The sequence below is a fragment of the Prionailurus bengalensis genome, chromosome B3 (assembly GCF_016509475.1).
Source record: "Prionailurus bengalensis isolate Pbe53 chromosome B3, Fcat_Pben_1.1_paternal_pri, whole genome shotgun sequence".
In the NCBI taxonomy this organism is placed as follows: Eukaryota; Metazoa; Chordata; class Mammalia; order Carnivora; family Felidae; genus Prionailurus; species Prionailurus bengalensis.
In genome coordinates, this window is record NC_057355.1 from 88,580,755 (window position 1) to 88,602,880 (window position 22,126).

Consider the following 22,126-nt stretch of genomic DNA (forward strand, 5'->3'; position numbering starts at 1 on the left):
TTATGAATTGTCAGAATGCTAACACCTATGTAATTGCTGAGGTGAAGAACTAGAACATTGCCAGGACCCAAGAATCCCTTCCAATGATTTCTCCCTCCCTTTCCTGCCCTACCATGACCACATACTAAAACAAGGAAGTTCTTGGGGTGCCTGGGTGGCGCAGTCGGTTAAGCGTCCGACTTCAGCCAGGTCACGATCTCGCGGTCCGTGAGTTCGAGCCCCGCGTCGGGCTCTGGGCTGATGGCTCGGAGCCTGGAGCCTGTTTCTGATTCTGTGTCTCCCTCTCTCTCTGCCCCTCCCCCGTTCATGCTCTGTCTCTCTCTGTCCCAAAAATAAATAAACGTTGAAAAAAAAAAAATTTAAAACAAGGAAGTTCTAATCCATGGCAGCCTACTGCAGCAAACTAAAACCTAAAACAGAGTAAATTCCTTGAGGTGCCTCAAGGTTAGGAAATTGAAAAACCTACAGACAGCCAATCACAAACAGCAACTTGGCTTTCACAGATAAGGTAACTGCTTCAGCTATAGCCAATCAAATAATTTCCTTGCTTTGCTTCCTGTCTGCTCTATAAGAGCCTTTCCCCTAGCTCTTGACAGGAGTTTAGTGCTGCCCAGATTCAAATCAATGTTTGCTCAAATTTCAAAATTTTACAGTGTGTCAATTTATCTTCTATACAACACTATCCTGACTTTATGGTAGTCACATACTTGCTTTCCTTCATAGTTTTGAAAGTGATTCATGCATTCTCAACATTGGTTTATTTTTTCATCTCCTATTTTTTACTCTACATAAATGAGATCATAATGTATTTTGAATTTTGACTTCTTTTGCCCACATGTTTCTGTGACTCATTTTTGTATGTCACTTAATATCTATCACCAGTATATGGATATTGAGATTGTTTTCAATTTTAGGGTCTTACAAGTCTGCTATAGAACATTCATGTCTTGGTAAACATATGCATGGATATATGGTATATTTAAGAGTGTAATCACTAGGTCACAAGTTACATATTTTTTAATGTGGATTTTCTAGATGACTAATGTGGTTCTGTTTTCCATTTTTTGAAAAAACCTTTAGATATCCTCTTTGGGGACTGTCTCTTCTTGATTTTAAGAGTTCTGTATTTATTCTGGAAATAAGTCTATTGAATATATGCACTGCAAATATCTTCTACTTTGTAGCTTGGCTTTTCACTTTTTTAATGGTATTTTTTTTGATTAAGAAGATTTCTTGATTAGGAGCTCCTGGGTGGCTTGGTTGGTTAAGTGTCTTGACTCTTGATTTTGGCTCAGGTCATGATCTCTCTCAGTTTCATGATGTCGAGCCCCACATCCGGTTCTGTGCTGACAGCACTGAGCCTGCTTGGGATTATCTCTCCTCTCTGTCCCTTCCCTGCTCGTGCTCTCTGTCTCAAAATAAATATATAAAGTTAAAAAAAAAAAAAATTTGTAGGGCACCTGGGTGGTTCAGTCAGTTAAGCATCTGACTTGATTTTGGCTCAGGTCTTGATCTCATGGGTCATGGGTTCGAGCCCTGCATCGGGCTTTGTGCTGTTGGCCCTGTCCACGTGGACTCAGAGGGATTCTCTCTGCCCCTCCCCCACTCTATCAAATAAACTTAAAAAATATTTCTTGATTATAATATTAAGTTTATCCATATTTTTATGGTTAATTCCTTATGTGTCTTATTTAAAATTCCTCTCCTCTCGCAGTTGGTAGGTTAGAGCCCCGTGTCAGGCTTAGTGCTGACAGATCAGAGCCTGCTTCACATTCTGTGTCTCCCTGTCTCTAGCCCTCTCCCCACTCTCTCTCTCTCAAAAATAAATAAACATTTAAAAAAATTTAAAAAATTAAGTGTCTCTCCTCATTTCAAGGTCAAGAAAATAGTCTCATATTTTATCTTTAAGAAGCTGTGTTACCTTTTCTTATGTAACTTGATTATTTCCCTGGAATTGTTTTTTGTGTATGCTGTGATTTTGGGGTTATTACTCATTTCTTTTTTCCAGGTGAATGTAAAATTGCCCAATCTCAGTTACTGAAAAGTTTGTGCCTTCTACATTACTCCGCATTACCATCTTTTATATCTCGTATCCATATATTCATGGTTCTCTTTCTAAGCTCTCTAATCTGTTCCATTGGTCTATTCTATGCTTGAGTTGATACCACTGTCTTGCATACCTTAGCTTCATATTAAGTCTTAATATCAGATAGAGCAGATTCTTCCACCTTGCTTTACTTGACTCTGCTGGTATTCTTGCCTATTGCTTTTTCATATAAATTTCAAAGTCACCCTTTGAATATCCACACACAAAAAAAATTGTTGGGATTTTGACTGAATTGCTTTGAATCTACAGATTAATTTGGGAATCGACCCCACTGAGTCTTTCACTCTATGAACATGGCATTTTGTTAGGAATCAGGATAATGGTTATTGCCTGTTTTATGTTTTATATAAACAGATTCTTTTATATTTGTTCAACATTAGGTTTGTGAGGTTCATTAATTTTGCAGTTTGTAATTATCTTTTTTGCTGTGCATTACTCCACTTTGTGCATATTCCACAATCTGTGTATCCATTCCATTCTTGATGGGCATTTGTGTGGTTTCCACACAGTTTGAAGCCAGTATGAACAGTGCTACTACCAACATACTTGTCCATGTGTTTTGATGAACATATGTAAACATTTCTCATGGTATATATAAGGCACCTGATTTTTAAGTTAAAAGGGAAAGTTCAGTGCCTGTGGCTTCTTCCTTTTCTGGTCCAACAATCCACAACATCAATTTTATCGTGCATAAAATGCTTTCTTCTCTTAAGGGATATTTTTATGAATCTCATTTCTTTTCCTTTGATTCATTTCTCAGATACAGTATTTGAGTTGTTTGGTATTTGTCCCTGCAAAAATTCTTTCACCTTCTGACTTTAAGTTGAAAGCAGTTTCCTTGGGCTCTCATAAATGCTTTTAAGATTTCTTGCTTTTTTTTTTTTTTTTTAACATTTATTTATTTTTGAGAGACAGAGCACAAGCAAGGGGAGGGGCAAGGAGAAAAGAAGACACAATCCGAAGCAGGTTCCCGGCTCTGAGCTGTCAGAGGGCCTGACGCAGGACTTGAACCCACAAACCGTGAGATCATGACCTGAGCCAAAGTCAGATGCTTAACCAACTGAGCCACACAGGCGCCCCCATATTTTGTTTTTAATTAAATTTTTTCGTATGTCTTTTGAGCATATTAAGGTCCATCACTTAATGTTTTTTAATAAGGACACTTTTCTCAGCTTACCTGTCATAATAAAGAGTCAAATATACTTCCTAGGACATTTATAATTCAGGTTGTTTTACATTTAATTTTTAATTTATCATAAAATGATTCATTAAATAAAAAGATATAGGAATCAACTTTTTCAAAAAAGTTGCTATTAATAATCCCAATATAATTATTGAATAGTTTTGTCTTTCTCCCTATATTGAAATGTAATCATAGAGCAAATTAACATATTTTCATTGGTCTATTTATAGGCTCTATTCAATTGAGTGCTGTTGCACTAAGGTTGTGTTATGGTAGGTTTTAATATCTAGTGTGCTAAATTCTCCCCCAATTATGTGTTGTTTTTTTAACTAGGCAAAGAACTTTATTAACCTCTGTTTCAAAATTTATTCCCAGGCTTCTTCAGATTAATTAGCTGTGAAGAATGAATTGTGACAAGCAAAAAACTGAAAAGAGCTGCTAGTGGCTAGGGGACTTGGGCTTAAAACTATCAGATCTAGATTTTATCAGGTTCATGAACAAAATTTTAAAAAGCAGTTATAAATAGTAGCAGATGCTACTGTAAAGTAGCATCTCCCAGTAACTTCTTTGAGTTCTGTCTTCTTCAGAAGCCAACTTCCAATCACATTGTTGCATTCTTAGAAATGCATGAAAATTATCCACAAGATCTGGAACTTCATTATCAGTCTCTTCAGTAGCAAGTGATGCTTTTCCATCCCCAGAGAGTTTAGACAGAACTTCTGCCAGTCTCCTTACACTAGTCCCACTGTCTGTACCAAGCTGGATTAAGATGCTGGGTAGGCTTTCTGTCAGCAGTTTTGCCTCAGCATGGCCTGTAATGGTGAAAGTACTGGTTGCCAGAGACACCTGAACTTTAGAGTTGTGATAATGCCTCACTGTTCCTTGATTTGTAAATATAGTCACCTCTTCAGTGTGAGAGATATTGTTGACTCCTAATATTCTTTCAGGAGAACTAAAGATTTTTTCTCTTCTGCTGTAGCTATTCTGTGAACCACCTTCTTTCTGCAAGCAGTTCCTTTTCCACCCGTGCGTACTTGTGCCTGCAGTGTGGCGAGTTTCTCCTGGCTCACGATAGTTCCTTTCTTCTTGTCGGGGTGGAAGTGGGGTTGTGCAGGGAGCTAGGGTTGTCACTCAAGGGGTTGCAGGCAGACCAGCTGGGATTAGGGGCACACAGGTAGGGATGCCCCCAATTATACTTTTCCAAATGTTCTAAGATAATATGTACTTTAAATTTTTTTTTTCAACGTTTATTTATTTATTTTTGGGACAGAGAGAGACAGAGCATGAACGGGGGAGGGGCAGAGAGAGAGGGAGACACAGAATCGGAAACAGGCTCCAGGCTCTGAGCCATCAGCCCAGAGCCTGACGCGGGGCTCGAACTCACGGACCACGAGATCGTGACCTGGCTGAAGTCGGAGGCTTAACCGACTGCGCCACCCAGGCGCCCCAATATGTACTTTAATGAAAACTTTAGAATCACTTTTCAAGTTTCCAAAAAACTAATTTTGACGTTGATTGTATTGAATTTATAACTTAGGAATAATCAACATCTTTAGAATATTGACTCTGACTAAACAAACTAGTGTTTCTCTCCATTTATTCTATCATATATGTTAGTAAAATTTTAGTTTTCTTCCTATAGGTTCTGTGCATTTTTATTAAGTGTAGGCCTAGGGTTTGTGTGCATGTGTCATTTGCTATTTGAATAGGAATTTTTCCTTGCATCATATATTCAGTTAGTTGTTTATAAATAGAAAATTTGGAGATATTTTTCCAGTCTGCAGGAAGCTGCTTTGTTTTCCTCTTGTTTATAGTGAAGACTTCTGTGACTATTTCCCTCTCTCCAGTGACTGATTGAATCATAGTTAAAGAAACCAAGTAAGGCACTTCACCAAAAAGACGAAAATTTCTTTTTTTTAAATTTATTTAATCTCTACACAATGTGGGGGTCAAATTCATGACCCTGAAATCAAGGGTCGCATGTTCTGCCTGAGCCAGCCAGGCGCCACAAGAAAATTTCTTTTTGTTATAGGTTGGACCTATAACATGTTTAACTGATTTGAATGATAAATCTTAATTCATTAATAGCTAAATTTTTCCCCTATGGCTATTACCAACAATGCTCTGTTGAACCTCCCTCTGGTATCAGGCTTTTTTAACAATTTGGTCCAATTCTGTACCCTTAAAAAAAGCCCTTTTTGGGGCGCCTGGGTGGCGCAGTTGGTTAAGCGTCCGACTTCAGCCAGGTCACGATCTCACGGTCTGTGAGTTCGAGCCCCGTGTCAGGCTATGGGCTGATGGCTCAGAGCCTGGAGCCTGCTTCCGATTCTGTGTCTCCCTCTCTCTCTGCCCCTCCCCCGTTCATGCTCTGTCTCTCTCTGTCCCAAAAATAAATAAACGTTGAAAAAAAAAAAAAGCCCTTTTTTTGTGAAATTGAGGGACGAAAAGGGTTGAAAAGACTTCGCTTACTACATTCTGTTTTATAGTTTTGACTTTGGAACCATGTGAATGGTTCATATAAAAAACTTGAATCAACAACCTAACCTTACACCTTACAGAGCTGGAAAAAGAACAGCAAATAAAACCCCAAACCAGCAGAAGACAGGAAATAATAAAGATTAGAGCAGAAATCAATGCTATTGACACCAAAAAACAGAACAGATCAATGAAACCAGTAGCTGGTTCTTTGAAAGAATTAACAAAATTGATAAACCCCTAGCCAGTTTGATCAAAAAGAAAAAGGAAAGGACCCAAATAAATAAAATCAAGAATGAAAGAGGAGAGATCACAACCAACACAGCAGAAATACAAACAATAGTACGAGAATATTGTGAGGAATTATATGCCAATAAAATGGACAATCTGGAAGATTTGACCTCAGCTGCAGCAACTTCTTACTCAACACATCTCCAAAGGCAAGGGAAACAAAAGCAAAAATGAACTATCGGGACTTCATCAAAATAAAAAGCTTCTGCACAGCGAAGGAAACAATCAGCAAAACTAAAAGGCAACCGACGGAATGGGAGAAGATATTTGCAAATGACACATCAGATAAAAGGTTAGTATCCAAAATCTATAACGAACTTATCAAACTCAACACCCCAAAAAAAAAACAATCCAGTGAAGACATGGACAGAAGACATGAATAGACACTTCTCCAAAGAAGACATCCAGATGGCCAACCAACACATGAAAAAATGCTCATCACTCATCATCCAGGAAATACAAATCAAAACCACAATGAGATACCACCTCACACCTGTCAGAATGGCTAACATGAACAACTCAGGCAACAACAGATGTTGGTAAGGATGCAGAAAAAGAGAATCTCTTTTGCATTGTTGGTGGGAATGCAAGCTGGTGGAGACACTCTGGAAAACAGTATGGAGGTTCCTCTAAAAATAGAACTACCCTATGACCCAGCAATTGCACTAGTAGGTATTTATCCAAGGGATACAGGTGTGCTGTTTCTAAGGGGCACATGCACCCCAATGCTTATAGCAGCACTATCAACAATAGCTAAAGTATGGAAAGAACCCAATGTCCATCGATGGATGAATGGATAAAGAAGATATGGTATATATATATACAATGGAGTATTACTTGGCAACAAAAAGGATGAAATCTTGCCATTTGCAACTACGTGGATGGAACTAGAGGGTAGTATGCTAAGCAAAATTAGTCAGAGAAAGACAAATATCATATGACTTCACTCATATGAGGACTTTAAGACACAGAACAGATGAACATAAGGGAAGGGAAGCAAAAATAATATAAAAACAGGGAGGGGGGACAAAACATAAGAGACTCTTAAATATGGAGAACAAACAGAGGGTTGCTAGGGAGGTTGTGGGAGGGGGGATGGGCTAAATGGGTAAGGGGCATTAAGGAATCTACTCCTGAAGTCATTATCGCACTAGATATCAACTAACTTGGGATGTAAATTAAAAAAAAAATAATAATAAACAAACTTGAATCAAAAGGAAAAGAAAATCCCTAAAAATGTGAAACAAATAGATACAAGTGAACTTTGGAGTATATCATTGATGGTATAACCACACAGAAAAAAGTATTTGAAATGACTTTAAAACTCAATCATTTGATATACCTTCCTGGCAGGATATATCTTAAGTAAATAAAATAGTCAGTTGTAATTGGTAGTTCTATTATTAGTGGTAATATTAGTATTGTCTCTTTGAAACTACTTTGTGCACTATGTGTATATATATATATATATACACACACACATATGTATATATGTATATATGTGTGTATATATGTATATATGTATATATATAATGCATAAACAAGTAATTATGTTAATTTCATTAAATATTTTCTGTGTAATAAAAGATACAAAAATATAAAATATAAATAAAAATATAAAATCAAAAAATTTAAGGGAAAACTCTAATTTCATTTGATTTGGAAATAACTATATGAATTCATAATTTAGTGTTTTTTCAAAAATTCACATGTTTCCTAGCTTTGTCTACAGAGTGGGCATAGAAATAATGACAGTCCAAAAGTGGTGAGGCATCCCAGTGCTGTAGTCTCTGAATGCTATTTTCCAACAAAAAGAAGCAGGGCTCCTTGAAGAAATGGCTGACCCTAGATCTAGGGCAGGAAATGTACAAGATGAGCTTGTCATGATAGAAAGCAGGGATACTAAGGGGCACTTTTGGAGGTTTCTGGGACAACTCATTCTTTTTTATTTTTTTAAGTTTATTTATTTATTTTGAGAGAAAGAGAGAAAGGGTGCAAGCCGGTGAGGGGCAGAGAGGGAGAGAGAGAATTCCAAGCAGGCTCTGTGCTGCTAGCACAGAGCCCGATATGGGGCTGGATCCCTTGAACCATGAGATCATGACCTGAGCCAAAACCAAGAGTCAGATGCTTAACTGACTGAGCCACCTAGGCAACCCTCTGAAAATTTTGTTTTAAGTGACACTGTACCAATGATGGCTTTATTATAACTTTTTTGATACATGTATCAAAGTTGGGTTTTTTTGGTTTTTTTATGGGGTTTCTGGACCACAAGAGACACTAGAATGCTGATTTTCATTTGCATAGTAATAAAAATCTGGATATTAAATAAGCACTCAAGTTCATCCTCTGCTTTTTGGATTATGTGATGGTTAATATTATGTATCAACTTGACTGGGCCACGAGTGCCCAGATTTTTGGTTAAAAATTGTTCTTGATGTGTCTGTGAAGGTGTCTTTTATTTTTTTAAGTTTATTTACTTTGAGAGAGAGAGAGAGAGTGCACTCACACATGAGCAGGGGCAGGGCAGAGAGAGAGAGAGAGAGAGAGAGAGAGAGAGAGTCCCAAGCAGGCTCCTCGCTCAGAGCAGAGCCCAACTTGGGGGCTCTATCTCACAACCTGAGATCATGACCTGTGACCTGAGCCAAAATCAAGTCCATTGCTTAACCGACTGAGCCACCCAGGTACCCCTGTTAGGGTATTTTGGGTGAGATTAACAGTTGAATTGGTGGACTGAGTAGAGCAGATTGCCCTCCCTAATATGAGTGGCCCTCATCCAGTGGCCTGAATAGAACAAAAAGGCTGCCCCTCCTACAAGTAAGAGGGAACCCCTCCTGCCTAACTACTATGAACTGCACATAGGGTTTTTTTCAGCCTTTGGACTTGGACTGAATGATTGGCTCTTGAGTTCTGAGCTTGCTGGTTTTTGGACTGAAACACTACTGGGTCTCCTGAATCTCAAACGTACAAACTTGGATTGGAACTACATCATAGGCTCTTTTGGATCTTCAGCTTGCTGACTGCCCATCCTAGAACTTTTCAGCCAATTCCTTATAATCTCTTTACATATAGCCATCCATACTATTGTTCTATTTCTCAGGAAAACCCTGACTAATGACGATTAATTACTCTGTTTGATATCCCTTCACTTCTGCAGGTTTGAATTTTAACTTCTAATCTTCTCAGTTGAAAATAAAAATTAAAGGGGCGCCTGGGTGGCGCAGTCGGTTAAGCGTCCGACTTCAGCCAGGTCACGATCTCGCGGTCCGGGAGTTCGAGCCCCGCGTCGGGCTCTGGGCTGATGGCTCGGGGCCTGGAGCCTGTTTCCGATTCTGTGTCTCCCTCTCTCTCTGCCCCTCCCCCGTTCATGCTCTGTCTCTCTCTGTCCCAAAAATAAATAAACGTTGAAAAAAAAAAATTAAAAAAAAAAAAAAAAGAAAATAAAAATTAAAAATTAGTACACATTAAAAAATAGTCAAATGAGAGGTGGCTTAGTCGGTTGGACTTCTGACTTTGGCTTAGATCATAATCTTGGGTTTCATGGGTTTGAGCCCCATGTCGGGCTCTGTGCTGACAGCTCAGAGCCTGGAGCCTGCTTCAGATTCTGTGTCTCCCTCTATCTCTCTGCTCCTCCCCCACTCAAGCTCTGTCTCTCAAAACTAAATAAACGTTAAAAATTAAAAAAAAAAAAAAGTCAAATGAGAGTGGAGGTTCCAAGATAGTAAAAAATGCTCCCTTGAGAATGGTAAAGAAAACTTCATGAACCTGACATTTGTAAGAATGTCCCCCAGAGGTCCATGTCCCAGTTGGGGAACTCTGGAGTGTGAAAAGCTCTACCTCTAAGTCAGAGGTGATACTGTGTAATCATTATTCCTGGGCAGACAGAAAGATGAAACTTACCTCCTCTCCTCTCACTTGCAATTAAGTGGAGCCATGTACTTCATTTTGGCCAACAGAATGTAGACAGAAGTAATATAAACTACTTGCAGTTCTGGTCTTTAATAGCATTGGATGTGATTCTCCATCTCTCTTCTTCCATAGTGACCTTGGATGCCTCATATTTCAGATGGTATAGCTATGTTAGCTACATCAAGGACAGCTCACATCAGACAGTAGTGTGAAAAAAACACAAATTTTTAATGTATTAAGTCACTGAGATTTGTGGGTTGTTTAAAAAAAATTTTTTTTAATCTTTATTTATTTTTGAGAGAGAGACAGAGTGTGAGCAGGGGAGGAGCAGAGAGAGAGGGAGACACAGAATCGGAAGTAGGCTCCAGGCCCTGAGCTGTCAGCACAGAGCCCAACTCGGGGCTCGAACTTACGGCAGGGCTGGAACTCACGAACCATGAGATCATGACCTGAGCAGAAGTCGGGCATGGGATAGTAAGATTATGTTTATTTTGCTTATGAGCAGTTGGGATAGTAAGATTATGTTTATTTTGCTTATGAACAGTTTGATAAAAAGAATTCCCAAATTATAGAGTTAGATTGACAGTCCAACACAAGAGTTCTTAAAAATGGAAAGGAAGATGTGACTACAGAAAAAAGACACAGAGGGATGCAATGTTAATGGGCTTTGGGATAGAGGAAGGGGCCTCCAAGAAGGTGGAAAACACAAGGAAACAGATTCTCCTGTTGAGCTTCCAGGAGAGAACAGAGCCCTGCCAACACCTTGATTTTTGCCAAGTGAGGGATTCATTGGACTTTTGACCTACAGAAAATAGGTGAATTAGTGAATAATTAAATAACTAAATGTGTTTTATTTATTTATTTTAAATTATTTTTTGAAGATTATTTATTTATTTATTTATTTATTTATTTATTTATTTATTTATTTATTTTTGGGACAGAGAGAGACAGAGCATGAACGGGGGAGGGGCAGAGAGAGAGGGAGACACAGAATCGGAAACAGGCTCCAGGCTCCGAGCCATCAGCCCAGAGCCTGACGCGGGGCTCGAACTCACGGACCGCGAGATCGTGACCTGGCTGAAGTCGGACGCTTAACCGACTGCGCCACCCAGGAGCCCCAATTTTAAATTATTTTTTTAAATGTTTATTTTTTTTGAGAGAGAGAGAGAGGCAGAGAGAGAGAAGGGGACAGAGGATCTGAAGAGAGCTCCACACTGATAGCAGGAGACCGATGTGGTGCTTGAACTCACAAACCATGAGATCAAGACTGAAGCCGAAGTTGGAGGCTCAACCAACTGAGCCACGCAGGTGCCCCAAATGTGTTTGTTTTAAGCCATTGTCTTGTAATTTGTTACAGCAACGAAGAGGAAATTAATAGTTATATAATTAAATAATGACACTGTGATTATATTAGCTTAAATAAAATATACTCAAATTTCACCTGATTCTTTTTATCTTTAATGTGGGTATTAGAACATTACATATATGGCTCACTGTTTATTTCTATAGGACAGTGCTGATTTAGAACATTATGGCTGGATCATTCTGTGTGTTGGAGAATTGCAAAATTAATTTTTGAGAATTCTTGGACTGTCCTCAAGCCCTCCTTTGGGTTACCTTCAAGGTAGGTCTGGGAGATAACTTTCTATTTAGTCATTAGACCTCTTGAACTCCTCAGCTTTCATAAAACAGTATCAGTCTCATCTCCATTCTGCTGAGTTAAAGCATATGATTCAGCATTAATAGGCAAGATAGAAGAGTTCTACATGTTCTACATATTGTCAGGGAACATGACCTCATACTCACAGTTGTTCAGTACTTACCTATTTGAACAAAATCACAGTTTAGTGTTCATTTAAAGAAGTCATGCTATTGCTGAAATTACAGAAACCAAGATAAATGTTACACATCTTTCTATAGGCCTAGTTCAGGACTAAAAATAAATTTTTACACAGAACATACTATAGGGTTTTTTTGTGATGGAAACCTGGCTAGACACTATCTAGACACCAAGTATTTCTTCTTTGTGGGTATACATTTCTTAGCCTTCCTTGGAGTTAGTTTGTAGCCATGTGATTAGGTTCTATCCAGTGGTAGTAGGCAGAGGAGATAATACTCTGCTGTCAGCACAGAGCCTACTTTGGATCCTCTGTCCCCTCTCTGTCTGCCCCTCCCCTACTTGTTCTCTCCCTCTTTTTCTCTCTCTCAAAAATAAATGAACATTAAAAAAAAGCATCAAAAGGAGCTTTAAAAAAATCCATCCATTATCATTCACACAGTCTCCTTCTATATTAACTTCAGAGGCTACATGTTCAAGATGGCAAAATCACAAAATGGAAGGATCCTGGATCCCTGAGATACCATGTGGAAGAAAGCCACCAAGTGAAATTGGATGACTGAGTTTGTGAGTAAGAAAGAAGCCATTGATTTTTTTTTAATGTTTGTTTATTTTTGAGAAAGAGAGACAGAGTGTGAGCAGGAGAGGGGCAGAGAGAGAGGGAGACCCAGAATCAGAAGCAGGCTCCAGGCTCTGAGCTGTCAGCACAGAGCCCGATGCAGGGCTCGAACTCAGAGACTGAGAAATCATGACCTGATCTGAAGTCAGACGCTCAATCGACTGAGCCACCCAGGTGCCCCAGCCATTGCTTTTTTAAGTCAAAGAGATTTTTGTGATTTATTTGTTGCCATAGCATATCTTAGCTTACCCTTAATAATACAGTTCTGTTTAATAATGACTTTTTAAGAGTTGTTTAATTCTGGAAATCACAGGGGTAAGTTTATTTCCAACTACCCATAATCTTCAAAGTACCCATGCCCATCATCTAGCAGGTAGACAGCTCTGGAAATATAACCAATTAAAAAATGTGGAGGGGCGCCTGGGTGGCGCAGTCGGTTAAGCGTCCGACTTCAGCCAGGTCACGATCTCGCGGTCCGTGAGTTCGAGCCCCGCGTCGGGCTCTGGGCTGATGGCTCGGAGCCTGGAGCCTGTTTCTGATTCTGTGTCTCCCTCTCTCTCTGCCCCTCCCCCGTTCATGCTCTGTCTCTCTCTGTCCCAAAAATAAATAAACATTGAAAAAAAAATGTGGAAATATTCCATGTATCCTTGGGGGCATATATGAAAATTCATAAAGTTATATTAGAAGACCATGATAAATTTTGTTATAATTCTATAAAGTTATAGTTTGGTGACCTACTGGAAACTGGGTACTTGTAGATTTTAAACAAAGATAGTACAGATGGCATTTCTCTTGTTTCTATTCACGATATCAGGTCTTAGTATTTTCCAAAATAAAAAGTACTTCTTCAACTACATTTTTATTATTTCAAACCATGTTCCTACATTTTTCCAGGTAGCTACATTGTTAAAGTATTTCTAGATATTTTGGAAGCTCAAAGAATAATGGCAAAACTCCTCTGTACTTTATATTTATTTAATCATTGTTTTACATATTTCTTTTTTTTATAATGTTTATTTTTGAGAGAGAGAGAGAGAGAGGGCATGAGCAGCGGAGGGGCAGAGTGTGAGTGGGACAGAAGATCCAAAGTAAGCTCTGTGCTGACAGCAGAGAGCCCCATGTGGGGCTCAAACTCACCAATCATGAGATCATGACCTGAGCAGAAGTTGGATGCTTTACCGACTAAGCCACTCAGGCACCCCTCACATATTTCTTTTGTAATTAATAGGAATATTAATTATATATCAGAACCTACTTTATTACTGAAACTGATAGAGTTTATATAGTATTTATACTTGTAACAAGCCAATGAGGCTATTTTAAAAAATCCTTCATAGGGGCGCCTGGGTGGCCCAGTAGGTTAAGCGTTCGACTCTTGGTTTCAACTCAGGCCATGAACTTGTGATTGGTAAGATCAAGCTCCGTGCGACAGCGCGGAGACTACTTGGGATTCTTTCTCTCTCTTTCTCTCTACCCCTCCCCCACTTGCATGTGCTCTCTCTCTCTCTCAAAATAAACTTTAAGAAATCAATTTAAAAAATAATAAAAATTCCTTATAAACACACAGAAACCCTGTTTTTATATTTTTATCATACAACTATGGTGGGAAATGACATTCGATTCAGAATCCTAGACTGATGTCAAAACTAGCAGCACTTCACAAAGCCAAAATTGTACTTTTTTGAAGGAGGAAATGGGGTGAGGATAAGAGGAAGAAAAAGGGCCACGAAGAATGATACACAGAAGACATTTGTAGCGTCATTACTTTCCCAAGAGTTTAGAGGGATATCTCTGTACTTTGTCCTGTCCAGGTGAGTCACAGACTCATACACCTCATAGCTATACTAGTGACAATGTCATGGCCTCCTGTAGTGTTGTTTCTAATAATGCACATGCTTAAAAGTTCAGGAGGACTAATCACAAGGAACTTTAATGCTGAAAGATGCAAATTTTCTTCACTGAGGGCTTTGGGAATGAGATGTTTAAGATGGCATAGGTATGAGATCTTGAAAACATATTAGAAGTTATGACAGAGTCAAGTTTAGTCATAGTATGCAATGATTGTAATGTGAATTTTTGCTTCTGTAGTTATCTGTAGGAAACTTGAAATCCCAACCAAATCTCTCTTGCCTTCAAGATCATTCCTTTTGCCATCGATTTACATATGTGCTGAGAAATAGAAATTCATTTTACTGCAAGTTTAAGAAACATGCTATTTGAAAAGTATTAGCAATTATTTCCCAGGATCTCATAATATGTTCCAAATCCAAATACTAATTACTCACTTATTCTCACTGTTTATGAGGTTAACTAAGAGTTGCTATCAGATGTCCCTTCAGTTAGACTAAGCATTAGCTTAGTCCAGAGGGGTAACTTATGGGAAAAAAATTGAGAGCAGTAAAGTTAATCCAATAGTAGAGACCTTGTTTGGAGTTTCCTTGGGTGGTAAGATCTGCACTATTGAAATGAGCAAGGACATGATTAACATGCTTTAAAAATTGTAACTGGAAAGGGAATTTGTCATTCCTACACAAACCATAATAAGAACGATTTTCAGATAATTCCAGAAACTTCCAAAATAGTGTGGTTTGTGAAGATAAATTCCCAAGATTTCTTTCATCACATTGTGGGAGATAAATAAACAGAACATAATCTCACATGACCCAGGAAAAAACCCATAAATTGTCAGCTCCTCAGAGTCACTGGCCAGGATGACATCAGGCCACGTTTTCTAGGATCTCAACTAGCAACCTTGCCCCACAAAGATAACTTTTTTTTAATGTTTATTTTTTGAGAGAGAGAGAGACAGAGCACGAGCATGGGAGGGACAGGAAGAGAGGGAGACACAGAATCTGAAGCAGGCTCCAGGATCTGAGCTGTCAGCACAGAGTTCGATGTGGGTCTTGAACTCACTGTCTGTGAGATAATGACCTGAACCAAAGTTGGATGCTTAACCCACTGAATCACCTAGGTGTCCCCCCCACCAAAAAAACTTTTTAAGTTAGTAAATGCCCTGGATCTTATTGATTTGATGTCAAGTAAATTATTTTTTGGTGCCAAAAAACATACACTTAAGATAGTTGTTGTGTGAAATCTTGTTGTAATGAAAAGTGTAGACTCATATACATCATAAATGATAAATAGTGTTTAAAAATATTATGTCTTGGAGAAATTTAAAATAAACTCCTACCGTGATAGTAATACAAAATGTTTGAGGCCTTTGTTATATGATTGCCTTCTATGAAGCTATGGTGAACTCAAGTCACAGTTACTCCTGAGGCTAAAGCCTGGGTATATTTAGCAGTACAATTAGAGTAGATTTAGTGGATTAATTCGGGTTGATGGACAAAGCCTTGGAAAATACCTTCTCAAATGAATTCTTATTGTCTTTATCATTAACAGTACATTGTTAATACAGTTGGCTGAATTAGAACGGTACCAGTGCTTATTCCTGAGGTTAGTCAGATTGTATACTTTTGCTCTTTTTTATTTTTTTAATGTTTATTCATTTTTGAGAGAGAGGGAGAGAGAGAGAGAGAGAGAGAGAGAGAGAGAGAGAGAGAGAGAGAGAGAAAGCGGGAGAGGGGTAGAGAGAGAGACGGAGACACAGAATCCATAGCAGGCTCCAGGCTGCAGAGCCCTGCCCAGGGCTCGAACCCATAAACCACGAGATCATAATCTGAGCTGGAGTCAGACACCCAACTAACTGAGCCACCCAGGTGCCCCTACTTTTGTTCTTTTTTAAACTAAATAGGAGGTTTGTGTGTGGTGAATCATTGAGTGTTATCCTCAATGTAGGTACAGGCTTAGGAGAAGAAAAAATGTGTGTGCTTGAACTGTTGGATCCATTCTATCTCTAATCCCTTCTGCTCTGTGAGGCTGCCTGTGGAGGAGAGGCCAGGATTCACAGCCTGGAGCCAGGCTGCACCCATCTCACCTCATTCAGCCCTCATTTAAGGCCACAGAGACTGAGGTTTCTGCTTTTTTTCCCTTTCTAAACTTCCAGTTACTTCTCTCTTCCTTCTTCACTGCCACCTTCTGCCACCACGTCATTAGGAGGTTATTTGGAGGACTGTTATATAAAAGCAGACAAAATTGCCTGGCAGTGTATTGGGATCAGAATGGGTCATGGATATTATTTATGTAAGAAATAACATTTTAAAAACCAGTTATTATATTTCCAAATGTATTTTAATTAAATTCAGTGAGTCTTATAATTGATTTTTATTTTGCATTTCTTTTTACATGCTCGGTGTCACATTTGTGTGATTTATTTAATCTTTGACTAATGAAAAAAAGTCACAAAAGATACATTTATTTGTTTAAGCACCTTAAACTTTGAACTGGTAGAAAGGTTCAAAGGTAACCTTTATTGGAATTTTATCTTCAAATGATCAAAAGATATATTTATTTTGCTTTCAGTAATCTTATATTTTAAGTATCTTTCTATTTTGCTAAAGAATTAATAAACCTCAGGAAAAGAATTGGCAAAATTAAGAATTCTCCGCATAATTCAGATAAAATAAGTTTTTGGATTAAATGTTAAGTTGAAAATGACTTTGAGGGGTCATCAAAATGAAAAGCTTCTGCACAGCAAAGGAAACAATCAGCAAAACTAAAAGGCAACCAACAGAATGGGAAAAGATATTTGCAAATGGCATATCAGATAAAGAGTTAGTATCCAAAATCTATAACGAATTTTCAAACTCAACACCCAAAAAATAAATAATCCAATGAAGAAATGGGCAAAAAACATGAAAAGACACTTCTCCAAAGAAGACATCCAGATAGCCAACCGACACATGAAAAAATGCTCAACATCACTCATCATCCAGGAAATACAAATCAAAACCACAATGAGATACCACCTCACAGCTGTTAGAATGGCTAACATTAACAACTCAGGCAGCAACAGATGTTGGTGAGGATGCAGAGAAAGAGGATCTCTTTCGCATTGTTGGTGGGAATGCAAACTGGTGCAGCCACTCTGGAAAACAGTATGGAGGTTCCTCAAAGAATTAAAAAATAAAAATTGCTACAACCCAGCAATTGCACTAGTAGGTATTTATCAAGGGATACAGGTGTGCTGTTTCTAAGGGGCACATGCACCCTAATGCTTATAGCAGCACTATCAACAACAGCCAAAGTATGGAAAAAGCCCAAATGTCCATCGATGGATGAATGGATAAAGAAGATGTGGTATATATGTACAATGGAGTATTACTCGGCAACCAAAAAGAACGAAATCTTGCCATTTGCAACTATGTGGATAGAACTAGAGGGTAGTATGCTAAGTGAAATTAGTCAGTCAGAGAAAGACAAATATCATATGACTTCACTCATATGAGTACTTTAAGACACAGAACAGATGAACATAAGGGAAGGGAGGCAAAAATAATATAAAAACAGGGAGGGGGACAAAAACATAAGAGACTTTTAAATATGGAGAACAAACAGAGGGTTACTGGAGGGTTGTGGGAGGGGGGATGGGCTAAATGGGTAAGGGGCACTAAGGAATCTACTCCTGAAATCATTGTTGCACTAGATGCTAACTAACTTGGATGTAAATTAAAAAAATAAAATAAAATAAAAATTTAAATAATAATAATAAAATGACTTTGAAGCATGCCTGGGTAGCTCAGTTGGTTGAGTGTCTGACTTAGGCTCAAGTCACAATCTCGTGGTTTGTGATGGAGCTCCACATTGGGCTCTCTGCTGTCAATGAGGAGCCCACTATGGACCCTCTGTCCCTTTCTCTCTCTGCACCTCCCCTGCTGGCACTTTCTCTCAAAAATAAAAAATAAACATTAAAAAAAAATAAAATAAAATGACTTTGAACTGTTCTGTATGGTACAGTAGTAGTGGATCCATGACTATGCATTTATCAAAACCAATAGAATTGAATGCTATAAAGAGTTAATTTTACTGTATGCAAATTAAAAAAAATCAACTTGAATGGCAGGGAGACCCAAGATGGAATGTAGGCTATGGCAAATAAATCTAATTGAATTATAACTGTATGACACAACCACACTAACAGGGATGGGAAAGAAAGGAGCTGACTTAAATAACTGTAAAAAGTGTTTTGATTAGTTACTGTAAGACTAAAGATAAAAAGACTTATACCTAAACATCTAATTCTTATAAACTTGTTTACCACAGGGTATGGGTTATCAATTTTGAAACTATTTTACACGTATGATAGGGTTGAATGATAAGTAAATATATTACAGACCATGGGCCAGTTTTCTTACTGTTGGACAACTTACTGTTGAGTGCTTTGATATTCCTCCCTCGAAGAGGTGGAGTTAGCTTCTCCTCTCTTGAAAGTGGGCTGGACTTAGTAACTCCCTTCAAATGAACAGAATATGGAAGAGGAAAAATAGTTACTTTACGTTGGAGACACCTGGCAGAACTTAAGTAATCAAGGTTAATATAACCAGTAACAGACATATTGATACCATGTATACCCCTCTGATAGGCTGTGATGAGGAGGGTACACCACTCTGATATTCTTCCCACAAACTCTACAACTTTAGTGTAATCATGAGAAAGCAGCAGATAAATGCAAATGGAGGGACATTAAAAAGTGTCAATGTATGAAAAGCAAGGAAAGAATAAGAGACTGTCACAGAAGGTTGTCATAGAAGATTGAGGGGATAGGACAACTAAATACAATATAGTGTCTTGGATTTGATCTTTGAACAGAAGGAGGACATTAGTTAGAAAACTAGGGAAATTATAGTAAAGTCTGTAGTTTAGTTAATATATTGTACTAATGTTAATTTATTATGTTTGAACATTGTACTAGACTTATATATAAGATTATATAAGGTGTTGACTTGGGGGAAGCTGGGTGAAGGGTATACAGGAACTCTGTATTAGCAACTTTTCTGAAGTTCCAAAATTGTTTCAAAATTAATAAGGCTTTTGAAAACAGGCTTATGAGTACTTTTTTAAAACCATCAAATTTTAATTTTTTTTCTGGAAATAATTTGCATTGCTTTACATTCATTTACTTAACACACCCTGAACCAAATTCATGATCTTCCTCTGTCTCTCTTCCAAACCTGCTCCTCTCCTGTGCCCCTGTCTCTGTAAATGGCACCACCACGTTCTCTCTCAGTTGTCCAACTAGGAAACAGAGTCATCCTTGACTTTTCCTTCTCCCTTGCTTTGTGTTTATCTTTTATTTTTGTTTTTGAGAGAGCGTGTGTGTGTGCATGCAAGCAGGGGAGGGGCAGAGAGAGAGGGAGCCCCTCTTGTGAGATCATGACCTGAGCCGAAGTCTGATGCTTAACCGACTGGGCCAGCCAGGAGCCCCTAAAAGTAAAGTCTTAAAAAAAAGAAAAAAAGACACCTGGGGGATGAGGTACTTAGGGAGGTGGACACCAAAAGAGGCAAGAAGGAAATGTTGCATAAATGCGGACAGGATAGCAGCAGAGTGAAGGAGGATGATTTTGGAAGAGATGGCATAAGAATATATAAAATTGACCCATATTGGTTCTTAAAAGACACTAAGCTATTGATGATTGGAAATTAATAGGAATTAATTTTGCTCATTAACCTATTCATATAGCAGCCTGTTGAGCATTTCCTACAGTATTTGGGAATCCAAAGGCTTTCTAAAACTTTGTTTGCTGGATATTTACACTCTTACTGCTGCTACTAATATGAAACCATGACAAAGATACATATGGACCTAATTCTTTTTGTAATATTTATTTTATTTTATTTTATTTTTTGTCATATTTTTAAAAGAAAATTCAATCAAAAGGATTATCTGACTTTCTGTTTGAAATGAGAGACAGCAGTTGAGCAGCACAACTGAAGATAGAATTTCATTTAGTCATGAAGCATAAAGAATCTTGCTCTTGAAATCAATTCATTTATTCATTCATGCATGTATTCTTTCATTCTTTCAATAAAAAGTTATTGAGTCATGTATTTATTAAAAGATTTAATCTAAGGTACTTGAAGAATAAGTAGAAGTTAGCAAAACAAAAACATGAAGTTATATGATAAAAATACAAATAATGTCATTCCCTTCCTTAAAACTTCCTATGGCTTCCCATTGCACTTAGAGTAAAACTTACACTTACTTCCACAGCCAAAAGTCCCTGCATGATTGGACCTCTATGTCTCCTACTTCATCTACCACTTCCACTTGCCTTTCTGTTTCTTAATTGTACATACCAAGGTATTTCTGACTTTTTTAAAAAAGTTTGTTATTATTATTATTATGTTTTTTTGAGAGCGAGAGAGTGGGAGGGTCAGAGAGAGAGAGAATCCAAGTTGGTTCTGCACTGTCAGGTCAGAGCCTGACACAGGGCTTGAACTCATGAACTGTGAGATCATGACCTGAGCCGAAACCAAGAATCAGATGCTTAACTGAGTCACCCAGGAGCCCCTATTTGTCACCTTAAAGCTTTGTCTCTTACATACTGGAATGCATCTGATATGATTCCTTCATTTTTTTTCTTTAAATCATTGGTAATCAAGCTTCAGACAATGAAGTATGATCTCCTCCTTAATTCTTCTGTCTGCACAAAATGTTCTGTCTTCCTATTCCCCTATCTTAAGTCAAATGTCACTCTCTAGAGATGCCCTCCCTGACAACTTTATCTAAGTAGACACTTTTCTCCACAGTAACTTATCACTACCTGCACTTATCTTGTTCATTTATTTGTTTGCTTGTTCTTTTCTGCCTTCCTTCATTAGCATGCGAGGTCCATGAAAGCAAGGACTTTGTCCTGTTCACTCCTATATCTCCAGTCCCTAGAAGAGTGTCTGACACATTATGGACATTCAATAAATAATGTTTACCCTGAAGGATAAGATTTATATTTGAAATTTTTTTATATTTGAAATATTAAGCTCACTAGTACAAAGTTGGTGCTCAACAAAATTAAATTCCTTTCCAATACATAGATGAGACTAATCAATTCAGCCCCCTGATCAGCAAATATCTCACACGTATGTTGAAGATGTTGAAGATGTTGCATACTATTAAAAAAAAAAAACACATAGTAAAGGAATAATGACAGTGGGTGGGATATTCTCTCATTGCTCCTCCTAATCCACTCTTCACTCTGCCACTGTGTTCTGTGTCCCTGGAACACAGATCTTTAGTGCTACTTCAAAGGGTTTCCTTATTCTCTGGCATCTGGCTGGATTTGGTCAATGAAAGTTACCCCTGGGAGCTCAGAAAAGTAAAAGAGTGAAGTTTTCCTGACTGAGTTCCTTTACTGATGTCTTTGAGTTCCTTTTCGGCAGCCCTCTCCCATAGTTCTCTCCAGACAGTGGTCACTGTTCCTTCCTGCTGGGGATGTTACATGCCTTGTTGGTTTCCCTGAACCCTGAACAGTGTCCACACTGTTGCAAACAGCCCTTCATGAAAATTTCCTCAATGATAGAGTAGTGCCATCTCTCAAAATGGAACACCCGTCTATCTCCTGTTAGAACTCCAATACCGGCAGAATAAGAAAAAGCGGGCAGAATTAAAACATGGCCTTCAGCAACACAAAAGCAACAAAGGTAAAAGGAGCCATGGAGTGACAAGCACATATCGTGGCCCCAAATGTGCATGTTCTGCCACCTTCCACTTTTGTGTCTTTGGATCACTAGTGTCTGAGGTTGTGTTCTCTAGAAGTAGATGCTGAAAAGAGTTAGGGGTTCAAGGGATCACCACTAATGAAAGGAAGGGGG

The 22,126-nt window shown here is 38.3% G+C and overlaps 1 protein-coding gene across 1 annotated transcript; it reads right to left on the bottom strand.

Annotated features, from left to right (window-relative positions):
* Window positions 1-3,806: 3,806 nt before the first annotated feature.
* Window positions 3,807-20,544, bottom strand: LOC122468091 (transcription factor BTF3-like). Its single transcript, XM_043554549.1, is given in 3 exon segments — window positions 3,807-4,226; window positions 4,229-4,408; window positions 20,521-20,544. Coding segments are annotated over 3 exon segments (624 nt in total).
* Between the last annotated feature and the right edge of the window lie 1,582 nt (window positions 20,545-22,126).